Genomic DNA, 27,217 nt, shown 5'->3' with positions numbered 1-27,217 from the left:
TGCAGAATACGGGAGTCTAGTTTTTTTTATATGTTTCTAAATCTCATGCTAGTAGGCCACTTGTCACTCTGCACTTCTCTGGTCACCAATAATCCAGACTTTTTCACCAGGCATCCAAAATTTTTATCCCTTTGGAAGCCATTTGCGTGGTTAGATACTTTGTTGAAGGTTTGGATCAAGAGAGGGCTGCATACATGGTGCCAGGTGGTCTGTTGTATTCCATTTCAGGGGTGTATGAGAACATGTGCTTACTGGATATCTACTTCAATGCTTTGTGCTTTAGCACTGTTGGTTTTACTCATTTTACTTAGTCACCTTGAGGGTAGAGTACAGAAAGACGGGTGGATTCCTTCACTACTATTTGTAAGGACAACTATCTGGTTAGTTGCAGTTGGGTAGATGAGGCTGGGTAGATAGGGCCTCTATCTTAGATAGATAGTGAGCTGCCATCTTGCAGAATAGGGGAATCTAGATTGTTTTATATGTTTCCAAATCTTATGCTAGTAGGCCACTTGTCACATTGCACTTCTCTGGATGGAAATAACTTTCCTTAAAGTTGCTCATTTATCATCCTTGATTCTGAGACTGTCTCACTTCTGGAAAATCTGTGTGCCAGGCAGCAACATGGACATATTATCATCCAAAGCCAGCCATGCTTTCTTTAAAAAGGAATAAATCCACATCCCCATCTTCAAACTATGCATATTAGATCAACTTGATTCTATGGCCACTTAAAAAAACTTAAGGTATAATGATAGAAAACACCCAACCATTAGACTGCACAACTGGATCAAATAAAAATGCATCAGTTAATACATTTCTCTTAAATAGAAAGTTATTAGAGACCTTGAAAGATTTACCTCGACCGTCTTGATTCCGAAGACAGGCACCATATGAGTCAACAGAGACTCCGTATTCTCTTAACTTTGTAATTGCCTCTAGCCGGAAGTTATGGCCACCACAGTTTGAAATAAAAGCTGCTGCAAGAGCTGTTTTAGTCTTTTTCTTTGGGGGGGCCATTAGATCATACTCAGCCCATGAAAAATAACCCACTGGCACATCGGATGCAAGGCTGGTTGTCATCACAACAGTATAACCTCTCCTGAAATGCAATGAAGCAGATTACGTGTATCTAGATCTACAACTGTCTACTGCTTTAACACCCTAATGTAGGCAGCACCTGTGCTAATATAAGAGCATCTAAGGAAGAAAAAGAAGTCAAACATCAATCTCCTCTTCAAGATTCAGTAGCATCAAAATCATACATTAAACCTTATATTCAGACCTTCTTGCATTCTCGAGTCCAATTTCAGGATAATACTGTGATGACTCCATAGAGCGCACAATGGATTCAATGCCAGGCTCACTTCTGATTCCAAAAACAGCATCCGCTTTGTCTGGACCTTCAAGAGCTGCAGACCCTCGAAATTCACAACCTATTGCACAGGTTTCCCAAACCTGACAGCAAAGATGGTATCTTTAGAGTTTGATCCCTTCTATAGCTTTAAAGGGCTAAAAATCTAATGCTTAACTTAAAGTCCTATACTCAAATACAAGTCATGCCCGTGGATCTTTTGTCAGTCGTTTGATCACATACTACCTCTATGAAACCATAACTCTCAAAATCCTGACAGCAACGATGCACTTCAAACAGTATGTACAGCATATGCACTTCTATAAGTGAGATCAAAGATCACAAAATACGTATATTACAGGATTCCTTGCTTTGAGAGCATTTAGCTTGCCTAAGGCATCGATTGAGGTTACCAATTGAGTAGCAAGTGGGTGGCCAAATGTTCAATGGACAGGGCCCAAAAGTTGAGGTGGCAAAGATGAGAAGGTTAAGAAACCCAAACAAAGGAACCTTTGGACTCATTTGCAAGATTGGGCTCCTGAATCTTGGACTCTAGGCAGTACAATTAGCTTGGCGCGCACACATGCTGTGGGTTGTGGTATGGGATGATGAGTCAAATGCTAGTCCTTGTTAAGTTTTATTATCTTTTTTTCCCCCCCTGCAACATGAAGTGCATCTAATTATATTATCCATGGAAGTACGTGGGCTCAACAGCTTGGCTGGAGCAGAAACAGCTACATCACATACATACAAGGCTTGTCAAAGCTGTCTATATGGGATAGCGAAGAGAACCCACTGTTCATCCTTGGACATCCAGGATTGGTGCCTGTTGTTGAGCTGAAATTGCATTAGACTGACTTAAACAGCCCCAAAACACACTTAATTAATGATGAAACCTTATCATTTTTAAAAAGAAACGCGATCCTAGAGAGTTACAGTGTCCCACATGCCAAACCCTAATTTAGGTGCCGCAAACTTTTTATAATAGGCATGCAACCCACCACTCTCTCTCAATCTCGTTTTTGCACGTCTCAAGAGCCATAGCTCTGCTACCCACACCCCATTCGCAGAGAACATCACGGTCAGACCTTCCCCTTGTTGTATACTATCATCTAATGCCCGATTCCAACCTTCGTCTCCAACTCTAAGCTGCCATCTACAGCCCAAAGTTGTCGCCTACATCTAGGAGTTGTCGCTTGGTACCCTAGAGTTGTCACCTATTGTCTACACCTTGCATTTGCTGCTGATGTCATCAGTTGGACCTATGGCCATCAATCAAACACTGTCGCCATTATCCAGAATCTATGTTTGTTGGCTTTCTCTCTCCTCCAATTATCGTCTGCACTTCCTACACAATCGTCTACTATCTCCATTTGTTGCCCAATTTTTTCTCTCTCCTCAGGTACCTGTGTTTTTTGTCTTTCTCTCTCCTCACTGCCTGTCTACATTAGATCCAACCTCTCTAGCTGCATTTGATGTTGTTTAACACACAGAGGCTGCCTTGCTTTTTCTGCCTTGCTATATTTCGAGAGCCATTTCGAAGTATCAACACACTCTCCAGCTCATAACCTCTGTCTTGATCCTAGAGATACGAGAGTTCAAGATTCAATATTCACTACATAGAGTATTTGTTGCATAAGCATTGTATATTCAATAGTCATTCACTTCATTATTCATTGTGTTCACTCTCTCTGAGTTACCCTAACCCTAATTGTGTTTTGTGTTTATCAGTTTGTACTTTGTCGTACAATTGGCTTTGAATTTTCTATGTTTAGAGCATTTCTTCACATGGTATCGAAGCTAGGTACTCTCTGAGAAACCTTGGCCTTTGATCGAAAAGCTCATCCGCAAAAGTAGAAACAACAAAAGGGTCAGATGACTTCGAACACATTTACACTATCGCTCCAATCTCCACAACCAAACATGGACAAAAATGATCAGGAACTAGACCAAAATGATCAAGAACTAGACCTCCCAGCTTGCTATTACCTAATCTGACATGGGTGGAAAACCATTGGACTACCATGGAGTCCAAAGACAATATCAGATTTTCGTCATTGAGTATGATCTCATCCTTATGCACATGACTTAGCAAGAGATTGAAGATAAACCTGAGTTATCTCCTTTAGATTCGTTGCACAAAACTCATGATCTTGCAAGACCTTCGAAATCTACACTACGGAATCACCATCCGCAAGTGGAACCTGGCTCAAATTACACTCCATTTCCACAATACTTCTTTTCTCCACTGCGAAATACGAACCCTATCATGTCAGATTCTATACCAACTGATTCTGTATTTTCTATTGGATCGAGGATGCTTGTCAAGAAGGGACTCTTCAAAATAACCTTTGGTTTGTAAGTAATGAGGAAGACATGTAATTTTTTTATGAACTCAAAACTAGGTAAGAAGCTAAAAGAACTTGTAAGTATTCCATCCCTTTCTTTTTCTTCAAAATATTTCATTTTCCTTCAAATGATTTTATTTCTCATGGTCACTTTGGAGTAGGTACATCTTCATCTAATACATTAGATAGACAAAAGGAACCAACCATGTTTTCCACAAAAACATATATCACTAATCCATTTGAGATCCCATCCATCCCTCCCTCATCCTTTTCGCTTCCATTAAGTGCACCACATTTACCACCACATACCACACCGAGGGGTTCTGCACATTTATGCACAACCTTTAGAACCTCTACATACCAATTTCTAGGTGGCGTACTTGTGACGGAGGCTCGACCTCCCACACATACACTTTCGGGTTATCCCTCTAGGAGTGCATCTCAGGAATACTCGAGTGTGGATCATGACATTTGGACAAAGCTATCAAGTCCTAGTACCTCCACCTCCACCTATGGTACCATATGGAACTATGGCAATTTCGGTACCTCCGCATCAATTAGCACTCACTGGACATTAGCAAGCTATTTTTGCCTACTTGCAATTATCCCCTCCTTATCCACCACCACTACCATTTTATCCTCCACCTATCCATCTTCACATACACCTCATGATTCTAACTCCCCATCCACCTGTCAGAGTGCAGCGGTGCGGAAGCGTAGGACTGAGAGAGAGAGAACGCAGAGAGAGAAGGGAGAGAAAGAGACAGTGGACGATGAAGATCTGCTGTATAAAGAATGCTGAATACAAAGATATACACGGGCGCAGTGCGCTGGACTGCGTGTCTCCACCTCGACGATGCAACCTGCTGTCCACCTCGAAGTCTGCTGCAGTCTGCACTGTCTGCTGTCTGAAATCTGTGAACAGAGACAGAAACTGCGCGTCACCGGTCTGTAATCTGCGTCAGAGAAGTGTGTCCAGACTGCTGAAAGTATCGAGTATAAATAGCCGAGATCTGCCAGGAAAATAGGGCGCCAGAAATAGGTCGGCTGCATTAAATGCAGCCGACTGGGCTGCAGGCAGTCGGACTGCCACGTGGCAGTCCGACTGCACAGTCCGACTGTGCAGAATGCCACCAAACCTGCCCTGCTGTGCCCTGCTGCTGCCAAACAGGCTATGATCTCTAACACCCCCTCTCAGAGCCTGGACAGGGCAGAAGCCTGAGGGATCTGGAATGTCGCCGAAGTAGAGCCTGAGGAAGCGCCTTCGTAAACAAATCCGCAAGATTGTCCTCCGTCTTGCAATACTCCACAGTGATGGTCTCATCCAGAAGCTTTTCTCGGATGAAGTGGTACTGGATCTCAATGTGCTTCGTCCGGCCATGAAAAACAGGGTTCCTTGCCAAGGCAATGCAACTCTCATTGTCACATCGCAGCAATGTAGGACGAGTCTGGGGGCACCCAAGCTCCTCCAATAATCTCCGAAGCCACACAACCTCGCATGTGGTGGAAGACGCGGCCCGATACTCCGCCTCAGTAGACGAAAGGGCTACCGTGGGCTGCTTCTTGCTACTCCATGAAATAACACCTGCACCCAAAGTAAAACAGTAACCTGTAGTAGACCACCTGTGGTCCACGTCACCGGCCCAATCCGAGTCGCTCCAACCTGCAAGTACAAGATCTGACCCATTTGTCCCTGCGGGGTAATGAATCCCCAAATCAGACGTCCCCCTCAGATACCCAAGTATCCTCTGAGCAGCCTGCCAATGCACCGTCTTAGGTTCACTCATGAACCCTGCCAAGAGCCCAACAGCAAAACATAGATCAACCCTGGTGTTGAGAAGCCAAATCAAGGACCCAATCAACTGTCGATAGCAGGACGCATCCGCCAAAGGAGAAGCTGAATGGGAAGTGGCCTTCCAATTCGGATCCATAGGAGTAGAGAGGGCCCGACAATCCTCCATCTCAAAAGACACCAAGAGCTCCTGTACATATCTCTGTTGAGAGATAAAGATCCCCCTCTGAGACTGATAAATCTCATGGCCCAAAAAGAAATGGAGTAGACCCAAATCCGTCATCTCGAACGTCCGATGTAAAGCTGACTTCGTCTCCTGGACCTGCTGTGCAGCATCACCTGTGACAATCAAATCATCAACATATAATACAAACAGCACACAACCACCCTCGGAAGTGTGAACATATAGCTGCGGATCGGCCTTGGACCGCCGATATCCCAACTGAGACTGGAGGAACGAATCAATCTTCTCGTTCCATGCACGCGGAGCCTGCTTGAGGCCATACAAGGCCTTCTTCAACCTGTAGACTTTCCCATCTGAAGAACCAAAGCCAGGAGGCTGCTCAGCATAGATCTCCTCCTTCAAATCACCATTCAGAAAGGCCGACTTCACATCCAACTGATAAACAGGCCATCTCCTATGGCCAGCCAAAGCAAGAACAGCTCTAATGATCGCCATACGAGCTGTGGGGGCAAAAGTGTCATGACAGTCAATCCCTGGGCGCTGTGCAAAACCTTTAGCAACAAGGCGAGCCTTGTGCTTATCCAAAGTACCATCACTGAGATATTTGGTCTTGAAGACCCACTTGACTCCAATCACCTTCTTCTTCGGGGGGGGGGCAGGAGTGACCAAGTGCCATTCCTCTCAATAGCCTCCAACTCAGCTTCCATAGCTTTCTTCCATGGTGCGGACTGTAAAGCCTCCTTCACGAAGGTGGGCTCTCGATCCTGCATAACACAGGTCATCAAACAATAGTTGGAGCAAACCAGCTCCGTAGAATGTGCCTGGTGCCTCCGTGACCACCGCGGACCATCCTACAGTCCCCACTCCTCAGGAACCCCCTCGATCCCTGAATCACGGAGTGTGTCACGGGCCCAGCGAGGAGGAGGCCGAACCTCCCCTCGTCGTTCTCCATCAGCAGAAGACTCTGGAATATCCACCAGTGGTAACTCCTCAGAGGTGTCCGGTGGAACTGTAGACTCTGTGTCAGAAACAGAATCATAATCAAAAGGCACGGGCTCCAGTGGAACTGTAGAAGGAGCCCAACTCTCCCCTGGATCTCCAAGAACGGGATGCTCCTCACCCGTTGAAGTAGCCGGAACCTCCACGAACCGCACATCACGGCTAGTGTACACATCCTGCTTGACGGGATCATACAATCGGTAGCCTTGGGACTGGGAGCTGTAGCCAACAAATACCTGTTTTCGGGAAGCCGCTTCAAATTTATCACGGTGAGCCTTGGGAATGTGAACATAGGCATCACAGCCAAAGACCCGAAAGTAAGAAACATCTGGCTTCGTCCCAAAATAAGCCTCAAATGGAGTCATCCCTTCCACGGCCGAAGTAGGGGATCGATTAAGGATGTGGACTGCAGTAGCCACAGCCTCGGCCCACAGAACCAGAGGGGTCTGTCGGTGCTCCATCATGGTGCGCGCCATCTCGATCACACTGCGGTTCTTCCGTTCAAGAATACCATTTTCTTGAGGAGTATTGGTATTGGCAAACTCCTGGTGAATTCCTCTATCTGCACAAAACCGAGCAAACTCATTAGATACAAATTCACCTCCCTTGTCGGATCGCAAGGTCTTCAACTTCCGGCCTGATCGGTTCTCCTCAAAGAGAAGCCAATCCTTGAAGTGCGAGAAAGCTTCTGACTTTAATGCCAAAAAGTAGGCCCATGTCATCCTGCTATAGTCATCCACGATCAGCATGAAGTACGAGCTCCCACGCAGGGACTCATTCCTCATAGGGCCACATAGATCCGTAGATACTAGCTCCATCGGTGAAGTAGACCGCCGCGAAGCTGTGTGGGGAATGGCATCCCTATGCTGCTTTCCCCGAATGCAGGAGACACATGGCTACTGGCTCACCACTATATCCGGCAACCCTCGAACAAGCTGTCCACGTGACGCCCTCCGAAGATAGTCATAGTTCAGGTGACCAAACTGAGCATGCCATAATTCAGACTGTGACTGTGAGGTAAGAAGAAGAGTAGAGAGGGCAGTGGAAGACTTCAGTTTGTAAATGCTGTTCTCCTCATATCCAGATGAGAGAACCTTCCTCGATCCACGATCAAGGACTCGCACCGTAGAACTATCAAACTCCACCAGAAGACCAAGGGAGCAAATCTTATGAACTGAAAGGAGATGGTACCCTAACCCTGGTACATGCAAAACCTCTGAGGTATGGGTACCACCTCGTCCATCCGGAATAAGCTGCATCTTACTCCGACCTGCAATAGAAACTGAAGAGCTGTCTCCAATGAGAATCTGCCCACGCGAGGGTCGCAGCTGGGCAATACCATCTGAGGAAGGAGTCATGTGCCGTGAGGCACCACTATCAACAATCCACTCTCGAGCTTGGGGAGCCGTCATCGCAGCATCAGAAGCATTCGGTGAAGCGTCCTCAATGACAGCTAGATGAAGAAATGCAGCTGATGAGGGTGCAGCCACCGCTCCAGAATCCTTGGTGTCCTTCTTCTTGGTGTCCTTCGTGTCTTTGTCAGGGCAATCCTTCTTCCAATGGCCAGTCTTTCCACAAATATGGCATGTGGAGTCTTTGTCCTTGTCCTTCTCCTTGTCCTTCTTGGACTTATTATCCCCCTTCTTCTTCTTTTGGTCCTTCCCTTTCTTCTGAGAGGCTTGACCTGTTAGCGCCTCCGACTTGGAAGCATTCTGTCCCTTTAACTGTTCCTCTTGGTCCAAGACCATAGGAACCAACTCTTCCCACCGAAGAGTAGACTCTCGCCCCGAAGCAATAAGGGCAGAGTAAAATGTACCGAATCGTGGCGGCAACTGGGACAATAGTGTGATCGCCATGTCTTCGAAGGAAATCGGCTTCCCCGCATTCTGAACCTGCATCTGTAGCTGCCTTAGCTTGTTAATGTGCTCCCGTAGCGAAGAAGACTTATTTACGGACAAGGTCCGCATCTGTACCTCCAAAGAAACCCTCTTCATCAGGGTCATCCGATTGTACATTTGATCAAGCTCCAGCCATATCTCTCGAGCCACCATCAAGTGCTCGATGTGAGCGATCACGGCTGTAGTGCATGATAGAAAGAGAAAGGATCGAATCCCGGCATTCAGTTTGTCCCAATGAGACTGGGCCTTGGCCAACTCCGCACGAGCATCGGAAGAGAGTTTGGACTCATCTCTTACCGAGGGCCGGTCAATCTCCTCCTGTACCAACTCCGCCAAATCATAGGACTCAAGGATGGCCAACATCATGACGCGCCAAATGCAGTAGTTGTCGCCGTCGAGCTTCTGATCTGTAGGAAGAGCCGGTAAGACAGGCACCTTCCGGTCCATAATCGCCTGGAACTCCAAGTCCATCTCTGTAGACATCTTCACCTGCAATGCCTTCACAAACACAAAAGCAGCCCCCTCTGACTGGGAAAACTCAGCCTGCTAAGGCTCTTCCGCGTCCTGAAGCTTCTTCACCCGCCGGAGGCGATGAAAAAGCAAAACCTGCACTTGTAGGCTGAAAACTCAAACTTCCTCCGCGTCAAACAACAGTAAACAGCAGCAAATCCACCACCTGTACTCCTTTCCTGTGCGCCCACACTCGTTTCAGCCTTGTTCCAAGGCGCAGCCCTCCTGTCTGCCCTTAAACGCAAAAAACGCAAATTTGTGTCGCAATGGAAACTCCTCTTCAGGTTGATTCTGCGCTCAGTCAGCCCTCAAACACTGCTCTGATACCATGTCAGAGTGCAGCGGTGCGGAAGCGTAGGACTGAGAGAGAGAGAATGCAGAGAGAGAAGGGAGAGAAAGAGACAGTGGATGATGAAGATCTGCTGTATAAAGAATGCTAAATACAAAGATATACACGGGCGCAGTGCGCTGGACTGCGTGTCTCCACCTCGACGATGCAACCTGCTGTCCACCTCGAAGTCTGCTGCAGTCTGCACTGTCTGCTGTCTGAAATCTGTGAACAGAGACAGAAACTGCCCGTCACCGGTCTGTAATCTGCGTCAAAGAAGTGTGTCCAGACTGCTGAAAGTATCGAGTATAAATAGCCGAGATCTGCCAGGAAAATAGGGCGCCAGAAATAGGTCGGCTGCATTAAATGCAGCCGACTGGGCTGCAGGCAGTCGGACTGCCACGTGGCAGTCCGACTGCACAGTCCGACTGTGCAGACTGCCACCAAACCTGCCCTGCTGTGCCCTGCTGCTGCCAAACAGGCTATGATCTCTAACACCACCAAGCATGCTTCTAATAACAAGATTGGTCTCAATGGGTCAAACTATACCACTTGGTTAAACTTGATGAGGCATGTATTAGATTCTCAAAACCTACGGGATTCAGAGCAGGGGTTGAAACCCCAACCTGATCCCGCATTTGTTCCATACAAGGTTGTCTACTCATGGAAAACTCATAATGCCTCCATTATTGTCAAGCTTATGTAGGGCTTATTGCTTGAGCACTCTCAGCTTCAGCATTTCAACTTAGCATCCGAGCATTGGGCACACTTGATTGACCGCTATGCAGCTCTTGGGTTGTCGCATCAATTTGGATTATTAGCTCCAAAATTTTAAAATCGCAAGTTGGGATGACTTGAAAGTCAAGTTGACTGAGTATCAGTGTCTTCTCGCTAAGTTCTAAATCATTGGGGCTCCTAAGTCCTCTGATGATCAAGTTATAGTCATGCTTATATGTACACACCAAATGACAATATAGGAAAGCTCACCCCTCAAGCACATCTCTTGATCTTTGTGGCCTATTCTTCCGAAGAGAAAGCCTAGATCCTCAAACGAACAAGGTAATCGTTAGGAAGGATATCATCTTTGATGAGAGGGACATTGTACAGTCTTCTACACCAAACATTGCATCCTCACCTCCACTCACATCATTTAAGATCATGCCTTCTAAGCCGGGTCTACTACCCGCTCCTAACCTTCCTCCAAATACTTCAGCTCCAAGCCTTCTCCGCAAGACCCATTACCTCGCTAGTATCAATAGACCATGTGAGATTCAAGCATCCTTCCACCAGATTCCACTCTGGAAGGCCCTAGAAGGCCTGCTCGGCTCGCCTCTTAGGCTTTATATACATCGTTGTTGACAACTTATTACATTGCACATTCTAAGCCGGCAAGAGGCTTGTTGAGAAACCCTTCACTTGTAGTTTTGCGTTCTACGTTTTGTGTTTAGGATTTAGTGTTTTGTATTTAGGGTTTCACAATGGACAGCCCCAAAAAGGGGTTGGGCACCCACAGTGGGGCGCCACCCTAAACTGTTGACGCCCTCCCTCCGAGCACCAAACCTAGACAATCTCTTGCATATTTATAGACTGCCTCTATCACTCATTCTTGACAGCTGATTCATTCAGTCCGTCACCTCTTCTTTCCAGCCTCTCCACTACCCTCACACACCCCTTCAAGAGGACATTGCAGTTCGTGGTTCGTAGCTGTCTTTATCATTTTCCTTATGCTACGGCACCCTTGTTCCCTTGTATCACATTCACTCCATGATTCAGATCTTCATCATTCCATTCATCAGAGTTTCTTCTCTCTTCTCTTCTCTTCTCAATGTTTACTGAGTTCATTCCGTGTTCCTCCCCGCAAACCCTACTATCTCGCTGGTTTGTCATCTTTTGATATGGTATTGTCAGAAGTGGTATAGCAGTGGAAGCATAAACATGTGCTAAAATAAACTGCTGAACATAAGACAAAAGACTAGAAAACAATAACACAATACAAATGAGAACTCAAATGTATGCTCGGGAAATGGAATCCATATACCAAGACATGAGACAGTATAGATACAATGTGAGTCACCGGCTGTGGAGGTATTGGCACCTGCTCCCTCTCCCCAGAAACTGTCAAGTGATGAATGAATGTGGAGGAGGGAGGCTAACCATAAATAGGCCAAAATAAATGGCAAAAATATGACAGGTCGGCCAGCATTAAATGCTAGCTGACTGGCTACAAATAATGCCCAAACCTCAATAAACAATGGCAAATAAAATGCCTAAAATGTCTTTGTGCCCAGCCTGTTATACCACAAGTACAAACTCAACCATGAGCTGACTAATCTGCTAACACCCTCTCTCAGATCATGGGTGATCTGATACAATATGATATACAATGATAAGGTCGCATCATAGTACATACAACAATGTCCACCAGAGTAGAACCATGGATACCCAAGTAGTGGGTGCGCAAGCCGCCACCAAGGTGCCTCAAAGAGAACCTAATGTTGATGTCGATCCTACCAGCTCCTAAAAATAGAGAAGATCATAGCAGCTCTCAATGTTTGTCAACAATGCCGCCGAAGTAGCACATGTGACCATCCTGTTACCAATGCCACAACGCATAAATTACCATGGATTCCCCTTCTTTAGCCAAGCTGCCAAAGTGTCCCCTCACGACGGAAGCCGCCCACTCTCTGTCAAGTAACCAGCCCATCATGAACCTGGTTGTCAATCCTAGCTCCAAGATTTGTACTTGCCAGTCGATGCGTCAGGGATGTCCCTCTCTGGATCATGTGCATCTGTATAGAAATATAGATGAGGCGCAACTGCGCCAACTCACCACCCTCTCACACTCCCACTCTTGCACTAGAGAGTTGTGAGGGATGACCTCATCACCACCACTAGAAAGCAAGTGAGGAAGAGGCCACTAAGCCTTTCTCACGATCCGAAGAAGAGGATCCCTTCTACGCCTTAGACGTCACCCGAAGGATCGGAATAGGAATCTGAGACAGATGAGGACTCATCGAAGAAGTCCGCATCCCACTTCATCTTCTGCTCCTTTTTCTTCCTGGAAGCCACTAACTCTTTGCAATCCTTCCTTAAATGACCTTTCTTGCCACAATGGTAACACTGGGCCTTCGACTTCTTCGTCTCCGAACACTGAAGCTGCAAAAGCCTCACGGGAATCTCCATATAGCGTAGCATCAGTGGATAAGCATGGAGCAGCCATCTGTAGAAGATTTAGAAGAGAACTAGAGAAGAGAAGGGATTTGGAGAAGGAACACAGCCAAACCACGAGCACAGACTGCAAAAAACAAGAGTTCACATACAGTATAACCCAAAATCTAATCAAAATAAAACAAAAGCTGCTCAAAAAAGTCAAGAAATCAGTCAAAAACTGCCAAAAACAGCAAAAACGGCCTGATAATGTAAGCGCCCAGTCAGGAGGAGATGCTGAAACATCAAAACACAAGCTGAAACAAATGCGCAGGTTGTATGGATGCTGACATCAGCTAAAAATGCAGGCAAAACTGGTCGCCTGATTGGAGCAGCAGCTGCCTAATCAGCAAGAGGAAAAAATAGTCCTGAAATCAGCCGGAAAACATAGCAAAAAACACAAATCCTAAAATCTGATACCATGTTAGAAGTGGTGCAGCAGTGGAAGCATAAACATGTGCTGAAATAAACTGCTGAACACAAGACAAAAGAAAAGAAAACGATAACACAATACAGATGAGAACTCAGATGTATGCTTGGGAAATGGAATCCATATACCAAGACATGAGACAGTATAGATACAATGTGAGTCACCGGCTGTAGAGGTACTGGCACCTGCTCCCTCTCCCAAGAAACTGTCAAGTAATGAATGAATGTGGCAGAGGGAGGCTGACCATAAATAGGCCAAAATAAATGCCTAAAATATGACAAGTCGCTGGCCGACTGGCTGCAAATAATGCCCAAACCTCAATAAACAATGGCAAATAAAATGCCTAAAATGTCTTTGTGCCCAGCCTGCTGTACCACAAGTACAGACTCAACGATGAGCTAACTAATCTGCTAATAGGTATCAGAGCTAGATCTACTCAAACAACGGCAAACATCCTCCACTTCAGTGAAGGCAAAGACCAATGGCAGGTTTGGCATCCACTTCTCTTCTTCTTCCGCTATATCAACACCTTATCGGGCGGCTGCTCTCCCCTGCACTTGCTATTTTCTGCCTGCTGTACTCTGCTGACCAGCTGGCGACTCCTCCCAGTCAGGCGACGGCTCCTCCCTATTGCTGGAGGATGTTCTCTGCTCAGCCAGACTGCTAGCGGCTTCTCCCTGCTGCTGGCAGCTCAGCCAGACTGCTGGCAGCTCCTCGTTGCTGCTAGCGGCTGTTCTCTGCTGCTTGCAGCTCCTCCCTGCTGCTGGCTATTGTTCTCTGCTGGCGGCTCCTCCCTGCTACAAGTGGCTCTGTTCTCTACAACCCGGCGGCTCAACCAAACTGTTAGCAGCCATTCTCTGCAACCTGGCGGCTCTTCTCTACAACCCGACAGCTCCACCATACTATTGTGCCCTGCGTTTTTTTACTGATTGCAACCTCTTACTGCTAGTAGCATCCTCCTTCCACTGGCAGTTCACTTCCAGCCCTTCCACTATCTCCCACCCCTTGAGACGGACATTCCGATTCGTGCTTTGCATTGCCTTCACACCCCTTGAGGCAGACATTGCAGTTCATAGTTCGTGGCTAACCTCTTCCTTCTTCAGCAAGGCACACTGATACCCATGGCTTCTTTACCAACAAATGACTAGACTACTAGGTGCTCTTACTATGGCATCACCGATACACCACCGATGCTTGCTGACTTCAACCTTTACTTCCCACCCCCCCCTCCCCGGAGTATATGTCTTCCACCAGGCACTCCTTGTGCCACCTCTTCTGCATCGGCTATCAGAGCACTATTGTTACATCAATAAATGTAACTTATTGGGAAACAAGTGTGAGAGATGACCATCCGGGGACCTTGGGCGCCCGTACAGGGTTAGGGGAGCTTAGGAAGTAAGTGAGTCATAAAATTAGTATAACTCACTAGGTAACAACGACTGGCAAGAGAGTCACAACGAGGGGTTTCTCCAGCATCTTCCTAAGCATGGTTGGGTGGCGAATGAGAGCTCTCGTGCTTCACATGGGGGGAGTCAACAGAATACAAAGTGGGCATCTGCAGAAAGACAGTCCCGTGGTACCACCAGTCACGTAATACTGGCAACACACAGCGGGCATCTATAGAAAGACAGTCCCGTGGTACCACCAGTCATGTAATACTGGGATACAATGGTATCCAATTTGGAAATCGAGATCCAAGGATATAAAGATAAGCTTGATTTCCAAATTATGAATATGGAAAGAGCCGATATTGCTTTAGGGAGGGAGTGCTATGGGGATTGGAACCATCCTTAAAGCGTAGTTATCATCATAATACACTGGAATTTGAAAGGAATGGTAAGACTTTTGTGATTCAAGGTGAACATGAATAATCTGATAACCCATTGATGCGTTCTCTTGAAGTTTAGAAGCTGATAAAGAAGGAAGCTTGTGAGGTATATATGTTATGGTCCCTTTTTGTACAGGACACTTTTACTTCTTGTAATATAAAGCAACAATTTTCTTATGTTTGCGAGTTGAATGTAAATAATGAATTAATGTTTGTGAGTTGATTATAGAGCACTTAATAAGATAACAGTGAAGAATAAATTTCCTATGCCCAAAATGGAAAATCTTTTTGATCAATTACAAGGGGCAAAATTCTTCACAAAGATTGACTTAAGATCAAGCTATCACCAAGTAAGAATTAAGGCCCCGGATGTTCCTAAGACGGCGTTTCGTACTAGATATGGGCATTATGATTGTTTGGTGATGCCTTTTGGTCTCACTAATGCTCCAGCTACTTTTATGAAGCTGATGAATAGTGTGTTACCGCCCTATCTAGGACACTTTGTAGTAGTCTTCTTGGATGATATCTTGATCTTTAGTAAATCAAGAGAATAACATTTGAAACACTTATGATTAGTATTCCAATTGTTAAGAACCCATTCCCTTTATGCGAAGAAAACTAAATGTGGATTCTTCGCACAAGAAGTCAAATATTTGGGACATATTATCTCGAAAGAGGAAATCAAGATGGATCCAAAAAAAGTAAGGGCAATTATTGAATGGCCATCTCCAAGGGACCTTGAAGAGCTGTAGATCTTCCTAGGTTTATCTGGGTTTTATTGTAAATTCATTCGAAATTATGCCAAGATAGATGTTCCAATGACGAACCAACTTAAAGGGAAAGGGAAGAGCTTTAATTGGGGAACAGACCAAAATGAAAATTTTCAAAAACTTCAGGTAGCCATTGCTATAGCTCCTACTATTAATTGTGGATTCCAATAAACCATTCGTGGTTGAAGCTTATGCCAGTGACAGGGCAGTAGGCGCAGTCTTATTACAAGAGGGTCGACCGGTTGCTTTTGAAAGCAAGAAATTAGACCGTGCAAAATAGAATTATTCAGTTTATGAGAGGGAGTTGCATGCAATAGTACATGCAATAAAGAAATAGAGACACTATTTGTACGGTGCCAAACTTTTAAGCGTAAAGCCAGATGGGCCGAGCTCCTTCAAGAGTTCGACTATGATAAGGTATAGAAAATGAAAGTACAATATAGTGGCTGATGCACTCAGCAGAATGCCTATCATAAATGAATTGAGTTTTACTCAATTCACTTCCGATTTGCTTGAATCCTTAAAAGGGAAATGCCAGGTTGACACGGCATATTCCAACATATGGGAGGCAATAGAAAATGGGGATCCAAATGGGAGAGCCTCCATTGAGGAAGGAACATCTGAGGATGTTCAACAAGGAAATGGAGCATCAGGGGTTGCTCAAATGGGATTCAAGTGGAAGAATTTTACCATTGATAATGGTTATTTACTCTACAAGGGTAGGGTATATGTCCCAAAAGATGAAGAAATAAGGCGCCAGATACTCTTTGAGTGTTATGATACCCCTAGTGCGGGACATCCAAGAGTCAATAGGACTTATAGTCTTATTAAAAGGCAGTTCTATTCGCCTAGAATGAATAAGAACGTCCTTGACTATGTGGTCAAATGTAATAAATGCCAGGTTAATAAAGCTGAAATATTGAAAATGAGAGGACTTTTCCACCCATTAGAGATTCCTTCGGGAAAATGGGAGACTATCTCCATGGACTTTATTATCATGTTACCCAAGACACAGAGGGGACACGACTCTGTGTGGGTGATTGTGGATAGGTTAACCAAAATGGCTAGGTTTATTCCAACTTCAACTGATGTTAAAACACCAGAATTGGCTAGATTATTTATAGAGAACATATACCAATTGTATGGCCTTCCGGCAAATATAGTCTCTGATCGGGATAGAAAATTTGATAGTCAATTTTGGCGTGCTGTATTTAGGAAGTTGGATACTAAACTTAGCATGAGCACGGCGGAGCACCCGCAAACAGATGGGCAAATTGAAAGGGTTAACCAAATCCTTGAAGATATGTTGAGAGCATATGTAAGTAAAAGGTAAACTAATTGGAAAGAATATTTACCGATAGCAAAGTTTGCATATAATAGTGCCAAACACTCTTCCACTGGATATAGTCCATTTATGCTAATGTATGGGTTTCAGCCCAGAGCTCCTCATGCAGTAGGACTGCATAAGAAAAGGGTTTAAGCAGCAAAGAATATTTTGGAGGATATGAATAGTATGTTAAAATTAGCTCAAAAAAATATTAAGAAAGCTCAAGACCGAGCTAGAGCTTATGCACATCCTCACCGACGAGACATCTCCTTTGAGGAAGGGGAATTGGTTTATCTTAAAGTGCCTGGACAAACTAAAACCATGAAAATAGGACAATGTCCAAAGCTTTCACCCAGGTATTGTGGTCCTTTCACAATACTTAAGAGGGTGGGGAAACATGCTTGCAAGCTCCAACTGTTTGTAGTAAAACACATCCAGTTTTCCATGTAAGCAAGCTAAGAAAGAAGCTGGGTGATATGGATAGTCTAGTCTTAAATGATAACATTGAGGAGCTATTCAATGAACCAATCTATTCCACATGAACCAGAAAGAATTTTAAATGTTCGTAATAGACGAGCAAGGCATACTATTTATCAAGAATGTCTGGTAAAATGGAGGGATTGTTTAGAAGAAAGCTCAACATGGGAGCAAGTAAGCACTTTAAGAAAAAGGTTTCCCAATTTACAGTTGGACCTTCCAAGTATCGTTTTCGAGGATGGAACCGATTCTTAAGGGGGAGGAAATGTTACATCAATAAATGTAACTTATTGGGAAACAAGCGCGAGAGATGACCGTCTAGGGGCCTTGGGCGCTTGTACGGGGTTAGGGGAGCTTAGGAAGTAAGTGAGTCATAAAATTAGTATAACTCACTAGGTAATGACAGCTCGCAAGAGAGTCACGACGGGGGGTTTCTCTAGCATCTTCCTGAGCATGGTTGGGTGGCGAATGAGAGCTCTCGTGCTTCACATGGGGGGAGTCGATAGAACACAGTGCGGGCATCTGCAAAAAGACAGTCCCGTGGTACCACCAATCACGTAATAACTATACTCAAGGCAATAAGACGCATCCGATGCGCACTAAGTCCTTTCGAGCACATGGAGGATCGATTGGCACTATGACCTCCTGGAGATCGTCGCAATGCCAACAGCAATCTTCTCCCACCTATTTTCGGGTACAGTGGCTACCACGGCCCTCAATTCTACAGTCCGCTCCATCAAGAGATAGTGATTGTTTGATACCATCTCCTCGTCAGTCCGCTCCTTCGAGAGACAATGGCTGCTCGACTCCTTCCTCTTCTTTGGCTTCGCGGTCTGCTCCATTGAGAAGCAACGACTGTTGCCCACTCATTGCTCAGTCTGAGCCCCACCCTTCACCCTCGTCTACTCAGGTTCAAGAGGCCGCCTCTGGGAGTTCACCACCCCAAATACTTTCTTCGACAGGCCAACGGCACTTCATTCTCTGACATTTCGGAGTCCGTGATCCATGAGTTTTTGGATTTCCTATCTACCTCAGAGTGGGATTCAGAGGGGGTTGATCTTTCTTTGCCGTCCGAGGGTCATCTACATCTACTGCAACTTCAGGGGGGGCTCCTATTCCTCCAATTTCAAAGGGGATCCCCGCCCACCGCTCAGTCCTTCCATCGGTCATCTCACCTATTGAATCCCACGATCTCAAGGATCTACCTAGATCGGGGCCTTGGAGGTTCAGCCGCGACTTGGTGACAAGGCCTTCATATTCCTTCTTGCATGGATGCATGAAGCTAGTGGCTTCTCTCCCGAGGTTGAGTTTTGGGTTCTCTAGTTCACTCTAACTACTATTCTTTACTGCAGATTACCTTTCAAGTGGAAATATTGGATCTTAAGGATCCTCTACATCTTCTTCCTCTTCTTCTTCTTGCCTTGGTCACTTGGTCAGCATGGAGCCAACTCTCGAGATCAAGTACAGGCATATCCTTATGGTTCTCGGCACCACACAAAGTCTGACATTCCTCCTATCCATTGCATGATTTCATCATCTTTGTACTAAGGTGCTTGGGCAAGTGAACAATTTCCCCACGGGAGACACGATCCAAGTGGCACCTACTGCATGAGCATTCTTAAGCATCTAGCATTCCATCTCCACCTCACTCTTCTCTTGTTCCCCTTTTTGGGCCTGAGAGGGGGTGTTGAGAAACCCTTCACCCGTAGTTTTTCCTTTTGCATTTTGCATTTAGGGTTTCCAGCCTCTCCACTACCCTCACACCCCTTTCGGAGGACATTGCGGTTCATGGTTCGTGGCTATCTTTATCATCTTCCTTGTGCTACAGCACCCTTGTTCCCTTGTATCACATTCACTCCATGATTCAGATCTTTATCATTCCATTCATCAGAGTTTCTTCTCTCTTCTCTTCTCTTCTCAGTGTTTATCGAGTTCGCTCTGTGTTCCTCTCCGCAACCCCTACTGTCTCGCTAGTACGTCATCTTTTGACAAGGCTCTCCAAGACCCTCTATGGCATGAGGCAATGGAAAAGAAACTTGATAGCATCAACTAAAATGGGACTTAGAGTTTGGTGGATTATCCTCATCACAAACCGGTCATCAAGACAAAGTGAATTTTTAGGACCAAGCTAAAGGCTAACTATACTTTAGATAAATACAAGGTTCGCCTTGTAATGCAAGGTCTCAAGCAAAAGCACGGCATTGACTATGAAGAAACCTTCGCACCTACCGCTTGATTAACATCATTTCATCTGTTGGTTGCTCTTGATGCTCACCACGGTTAACTAAACCTATCAAATGGACATAATAAGTGCTTTTCTGAATGGTTATTTAGAGGAGGAAGTCTATGTGGAGTAACCTCCTAGCTTTTCTTCCATTGATTGGAATGACAATGTATTTCGCTTGCAAAAAGCTCTTTATGGGCTTAAGCAAACACCAAGGTCTTGGCACCACAGGATAGACAAGTTCTTATGGACTCATAGATACCATTCTACCCCCTATTATCCAAATCTATATGTGCACACTACTAGCACAAGGGTCAACTATATCTTGTAGTATGTTAATGATATACTCCTCACTAGCTCAATTTTTGCGGCCATAGGAAAAATCAAGGCAAAACTTTACACTGCATTCGAAATTATCAAGTTAGGTTTGTTGTTTTATTTCTTGGGGATAGAGATTGTTCGATCTAAGGAAAGTATCTTTCTGTCAGAGCAAAAGTATGCCCTACAACTGGTAGAACAGTATCTTTCTGTCAGAGCAAAAGTATGCCCTACAACTGGTAGAACAGTATTATATTGATCAAACATGGCCAGTGGCCACGTCTCTAGATCCCACTGTCCATCTGCATAAGGATATCTCCGATCAGCCTCTGATGCTTACACCTATCATTCTATCATAGGAAAACTACTTTGATTAATATATACTAAGCCAGATCTTACTCAGTTAGTTTACTTACTTAGTATTTTAATGCATCTAGAATGTCTCATTGGATTACTCATCTTCATGTATTAAGATATTTAAGGTATACATGTATGGACTAACTTATGGTCACGGTTTATGCTTGCAAGAGTACACTGATTCTAACTAGCCAAGAGATTGAAACCGGCCTTTCTCTTCGGATAGGGTGCTAAAACTTGATCAAGCACTTAATTATAGCAATTAATAAATGAGCATAAACTGAAATGCACACATTACCTTAACAATCTTGGACAATAGACACCCGGTAGACCCCAAAACTAGTGCTCCTTTTGGTATTTCTTTAGCTTTGATCACTAATGGACAGTGTATAAGTTGAGATTCCACAATCTCCTTTGCTAATCCAAAAGCCCCTTGTTGTACATACAATCAGCAAGCAATTTTGGCCAATTGCCCCTCAATTTTTACCCAAGACTTGTACAAATGGAATCACCAACTGGCCAAATGCTGCCCCAATTTACAACGGATGGGCTAGCATCTAAAATCCCTATCAATTCCACCAATTCCAAGTGCTGATTTCACTGTACGATGCCTTTTCCTGTTGGCATGGGTTCCCAAGGTGGCTATCAAACCCTAATTACTACAAAAATTTAGGGCTTATAGCAAAAATCCTCCTGTTGTCCACCAAATCTAGCTGAGATCTAATGAGAATGGCTGAGAACTGCTGAGATCTTTTGAGAAATTACTAGAGAAGATGAGAGAAAGCCAAGATGAGAAAGAAATCTGATTTTCTTCGCGAGAAAACCCTAAAATCTGCATGTTGCTTGCTCTAACCTTCATTTTATGCAATCATCTACTACTAGACACCTCCAAAATGCTGTCACCTCATCCAACAGAGTTGTTGCCAACCCCTGAAAGGTGTCTCCCTACTGTTCCCTACTTGCTGAGGCTCCTTAGTCTCTGATAAAAAATGAGCGAACAACTTCCTCTCTCTCTCCCCCAAGCTATAAACTAACTGAATAGCTGAGACCCAGCCCCCAAAAACGTTTTCTCAGTTCGCATGGGCATTTTTGCCGAGTGGCTGTCTTTTAAACCCATTTTTCAACATTATCAATCCTTTTAATTAATTTTCAAATTACATAACCTGAAAATTAATTTCAGTCTTTCTGACCCTACCCATAATTAAATGTGCCCATCCATAATTAAATTGAATAGGCCATTTGCAACCTGGAGTGGACCCCAACCTCTTTTGACCCTTAGACTGGTATGAAATTATTAATTAATGCTAGTCCCTAGTGTCAACACAAAGACTTATTGGCCAAAGAACTCTCCTAGGGTCAAAAGTAACACCAACAAACCCCCAAAGCCTAGCTAGCATAACTTATCACAACTTTTGCCTTTGACACACACTCCTTCCTCGAGGTCCTTGGATTGTTACCATGAAATAACTACCATATGCATCACATGTGCCAAACAACCTTGCACATTTTATTAATCACTTAATCAAAAGTTATCAGCAAGATTAAAGTATCTTAAAATTTCACGTCCCTGTGACAAAGATCCTGACACCCAATGTTCCCATGGCTACTACCTCTACACCTTGGGCATGGCACCCATCTCTTAGGCTAGCCATAAGCAAGAGACTGTGGCGGCTTCCATGGTCAAGGCAGACTATTAGGCTCTTTTCAATGGTACCACAAAGAATATCTATTTCAGGACCTTCTTGGCCACACTTCAGTTTCCTTATGAGGTGTGTACTGTTATCTACTGCGACAACCAGAGTGTCATTGCCCTTGCAAGCAATCCAATCATCACCTTGGGCACAACACGTGGTGATTCACTTCCGCTTCACCAGAGAGCAGGTTGAGCTAGGCAAAATTTGCCTAGAGTTTGTATCATTCAATGATAATTTTGCAGATATCTTGGCCAAGGCGGTTAATAGGGTGGTTCTACAGTACCTTCTACCTTAAATTGGATTGGGTACACCCTCCTTTACTTCTCCAAATTGATGGTGGGAGGATGCTTCCCTATTACTTCTCCTTCTAGTTCGAGAAGGGGCGGTATCCTTCTCTTTATAGTGACAGTGATGATGCTTACAGTTTTTCACTCTGAGATATTTATCTATTTTGTATTGTACATTATGGACATTTGTAACTTTATCCACATTGTCAAGATGACGTGATTGTGAAAGACGCTTAGACAAGTGAATAATTTCCCTACGAGGGCACCATCCTTGTGGCACCATTGCATCACATTTTGCGTAAACAGGAAAACTTGTATATTCCTTTGCATTATCCCATGTATTGGCATTCTATTCAAGTAAACATGCATCTGTGCATATTTATCCCTTTTCAATCACCCTTGGAGTGGTTGACTCTGGATCCACCATACGCATGGCATTGCACATGGCAATCTCCAAAGGCAATTTTTTTAACCTATGCTTGCATGCTGGCTTTGCTCGTCTTGCTTGCTCCCACATCAAGCTTGTCTCTCCACATATTCTCCATATGATTGGCGACATATACACACCCTTAAGTAATCCCTAGGCACTTATCCTAGTAGTATGTGGGATTGTTTTGCCTGTTCATGGAGGTAGTGGGGCTACCCATTCTTATTTCCAATACTTTGGGGCAAATTGACTCAATGGGACAAACACTGATTTGAAATACTCACTTAATGCTAACTATCATCTACACTTTCTTCACAATCATCTATTGTCTCAAATTATTTGTAAACTCCCCGAACAACGTAGTATGCTTAACAATTATGAAATTCGCTTGTTTTCAAGACTTAATATAAAAGAGAATGAATACTTAAAGCTGAAAATGAAAATTACTCACAAAATTTCAGCCCTGAAAATGTAAAAGTAATGGAGACAAGATTGAGGGTTGAAGATGGGCAACCCCCCCTCCCCCCGAAGGAATGTATTTCTGCTCAACCCAAGTCCCTTAGGGAAGAGCTCAGTTACAATCAACCTGAGAGGGAGGAGAAGTAATTCTCACTCTCACAAGATCATGCAAAGATGTACAAACACACATGCATTATCTATTATGCAATGATAAGAACTGATTTCTTTACAGTATGAGAGAAGAAAGAGGGGAAATCAGCCTTTCTCCATAGTTGATCAGCTATACATGGATAGGCCTTGCTTCTTGTTGCCAAAAAGAGCTCGAGAAGGAGGTGTTGTAATGAATTTACAAGCTTGCTGTCCTATAAAATAGTAGTGATAGAAGAGGGAATATGGAGGAATTTGATAATGGAGAAGTGGGGGATGATGATGGGGATGGATGGGGCCAGTTTCTAGCTATCTATGGGTGCTGTACATGAGTTTACAACAAAGAAAAATTATGCTGAATGAAGAAAAACGAGCTCTTATTTAAAGGAGAGGGAAGAGCTAGTACAAAAGGGGAAAGTGGAGTAACACAAGACAAGTGTCCAGCCACATGTCATGAGATGTGACAAGTGGCGGGACACTTGGAAACTTGTGTGACAAGTGTCTTGACACTTGTCTCTTCTCTATATGTCTCTTCTCTATGGCCTTCCTTTTTGGGCTGAATACTGTCAAGAATAGAAACAACCAAATTTAGTAAGCACAGTCAGAGTACAGAATTTACTATTTTTAGAATGACATCCCTATTTTTTAGGACTAGCATTTTTAGGCTAATTCGAGGCTCCTAAAATTTTAGGGACCTCCTAAAATTTAGGGACCCCCCAATATGGATGTCATATAAAAGCTTTTTCCGTGTACATTGCAAAAACGGTATCAGAATCTTCATGTGACTTTCCTATACAAAGAAATGTGTATTTCAACCTTTCAGCCCACACATGCACTTTGTACAAGCATTTCATAATCATGCCATCTTGTTGATTATAACTGTCTGTTCTGGCGGATCTAGCCCACACTTCAAGGCATCAATCCTTTCTGTGTGCGAGTCTAACCCTGATATGCGTGAGTTCTGGTCACAGGCGCCCAATCGGGCCATATAGGTGGAAGTGTGATCTATCTTTTCTCTAACCCACCGTGTGGGTCCACCATAACCTGTGACCACTCATCAGTGGCCAGCTCCAATGCACTTTTCTTTATATCTAATTAGTGCAAAGGAAATCAATTTAATAAATCATTATATAGACAAATTAATGAAAAAGGATACAAATTCTGTTTCTATAGAGTTGTGACATTGTTGCCCAATTTTTCTCTCCTCAAGTACTTGCGTTTATTGTCTTTCCTCTCTACTCACTACCTATCTGCATCATATCCAACCTCTCTGGCTGCATTGTTATTGTTCAACACAGAGGCTACCTTGTTGCGTTTCGAGATTTGTTTCAGAGTACGACACACTCTTCAACTCATAACCTCTAACTTGATCCCAAAGATACAAGGGTTCATGGTTCAATATTCACTACATAGTGTGTTTGCTGCATGAGCACTATATATTCAATAGCCATTCACTTGATTATTCATTGTGTTCATTGTCTTTGAGTTATCCTAATCCTAACTATGTTCTTTGTTTATCAAATTGTGCTTTGTCATACAATCAGTTTTGAGTCTTCTCCATTTAGAGCATTTCTTTAAACCCGCATCATTAGTCGTAGCCTTTGGTCACTTTGTCACTAGGTGTGAATGCACACCCTTAGCTAGGGCGATTAAAGATACCTATCAAAAGGACTCAAGGACTCAACTCTAGGTAGCACAAAATGGCACACAATGACAAAAGTCAATTGCATGCCATCCACTATCAAATCTAACAGAACGGGGGGATAGGCATATTATGTCATAAAAGTAAGGACCCACTTCCCAATGCCATGATCACCCGATCAAGAGCTTATAAAGGGACCCAAGACCAAGGTAGTGCCTCATATGGATTCCCCTATAGATCCTATCATGAGGATGTTGGCTAACTAGGAAGGATGGGTCATGTTTCCCCCCAATTTCTTATAGTGTTTTCTATTAACCTCAAGATTATTAGCCAATTAATTGTGCAACTACTATTGCAACCCTAGTGCTAATATTCCAAGTTCCAAGCCTTGGTGGTATCAATCTTGAGCATTGCTAGTTTTGTCAACATAACCATAACATTTTTGAAATGGCATCAGCATGGTTCTATATTGTTCAATTGGAAGTTCAGGACCATGTAGTTCAATTTGAAGATCCAATCAACAAGGGAAACATTGGTTCCATGAAAATCCAAGCTCAAGCCATCCTCTAGGCAGACCCGACAATTTTGGTTATTAGGGCTATTTGGAGCTTCATGCTTGGACTTTATTGTAAAAAGACATGGTAAAGCCATTGTCAAGCCAAATTCACCACATTGTGGACAGAGGGGGAATTCATGATTAAGACCATTATCAGATTATGCTTTTAGAACCAAAGAAACTGTTCTATAATTATGAGCTTAAATTTGATCGTTAAACCATTGTAATTGATCAGGAAACTGCTGTACGTAGCACAAATAACCGAGACTTTAAAACAATTTGTGTCGTACCGAACTTTCTCCATAGCCAACGATTATCGGATGCTTGGAGAAATCGCGGGAATACGGAACTTTGTCATTCTCTTCAAGCCACTGTTCGCAAGCTGATGTCCGTGTCAGATCGGCATCATCCGAGGTCAGGGATTCCTCCGCGAAATAGCCATTGCGTTTAGTGAAGCCTTGACGGAGGGCCCGAGAGAGGCCGGAGATACCGAGCGAGGAGTACTTTTTGGAGCGAACCAGCAAATCGGCCTGGAAGAAGAGCGCCAGAGCCAGCAGGAGGAGGAGAGGGAGCAGCTTCAAGCACCTGCGCCGTCCCGATTTGGCGATAGAGCGGAGGCTTGGGGGGCCTCTCATGCTGTGTCTTCGATCTCCGGGCGAGCTATGGCGTGCCTAGCCAGATCTTGGACGTTCAAGCCACACGAGTCCGCGACGGCGGCCCCGACTAAGCCATTGCATTCGGTCGACAAAATGGAAGTTGTCAGCTTAGATACTCCCCCGGGAAAAAAATGAAAAAATGCTGAAGAGTCAAGACACAAATTCTAGTCAAGACAGGTCCACCAATGTAAAGGGGCCAATAGGGTGTCATCTAACAATCCCCCCCCATGTAATGCTTTTTCAGAGTTACTTGCATAGATTTCTTTATCGTAATACTATACATACCAAATGTAACGCGAACCTAGCCATAATACAATTTCATAAGGCCTACCTATTGACTTGAAATACTCATTTAAAAATGGGGTGGTAAGGTAAATTTAATGCTTGCATTTAAATTTTAAATATTGAAAGAAAATTTGTGTATCTAAAAAATTTTTGTGTGTACTTAAACATGGTCATAATGAGCATGTTACTTGAATAAAAGAGAGAGACGTGACAAGGTATAGATTCCAAAAATAGATTGATAAGAATAAACAATGCATGAGTCTTGAAACATGCTGCTAGACATATTGCTTTAGGTTGGGTTCACAAGATGGCAGCGGAAGTTGATGGTTAGGGAATATACTTCTGGGTAGCTATGCTACAAAAATATCCCCTTCACCAACTGTGAGTTCACACGAGAAAGGCAGAGGACACCTTTTATATGTTCCACTGCCCTTATGTTCACACAACGATGGTGGAAGATTCAAAAATTAAGATTTTTTATTTGGCAAAAATATGTTATTTGTTGAAGAATTGAAAAGTAAGCTTAGCTTGCACAATAGCTTTCAAACTATAAATATGGATTCTAATCATAAGATTGATTAGTAATGATGAGAGGATACATTAAGTAACAAATATCATCATAGAAAAATGCATAATAAAATTCATTTTCTTTTAAGCGGAAGATGATGATGCCTCCATTTCTAAAATGTTATCACCAAAGACTTGATGTGCTT

At 43.9% G+C, this 27,217-nt stretch overlaps 1 protein-coding gene across 1 annotated transcript in view; it reads right to left on the bottom strand.

Annotated features, from left to right (window-relative positions):
* LOC148017471 (putative fucosyltransferase-like protein) overlaps positions 1 to 26,348 on the bottom strand; it is an 87,627-nt gene extending 61,279 nt beyond the window's left edge. The window contains exons 1-3 of the mRNA XM_087662677.1: positions 25,854 to 26,348; positions 1,286 to 1,458; positions 861 to 1,102 (exon numbers count right to left, since the gene is read on the bottom strand). Coding sequence (XP_087518803.1) covers positions 861 to 1,102; positions 1,286 to 1,458; positions 25,854 to 26,198 — 760 coding nt within the window. The 5' untranslated portion in view covers positions 26,199 to 26,348. The remainder of the gene's footprint in view (positions 1 to 860; positions 1,103 to 1,285; positions 1,459 to 25,853) is intronic.
* Positions 26,349 to 27,217: the final 869 nt, after the last annotated feature.

The sequence above is a fragment of the Lygodium microphyllum genome, chromosome 22 (assembly GCF_053477565.2).
Source record: "Lygodium microphyllum isolate KBCC chromosome 22, Lygodium_microphyllum_v1.1.10, whole genome shotgun sequence".
Lineage (NCBI taxonomy): Eukaryota > Viridiplantae > Streptophyta > Polypodiopsida > Schizaeales > Lygodiaceae > Lygodium > Lygodium microphyllum.
This window is presented reverse-complemented; position numbering and strand designations above follow the sequence as displayed.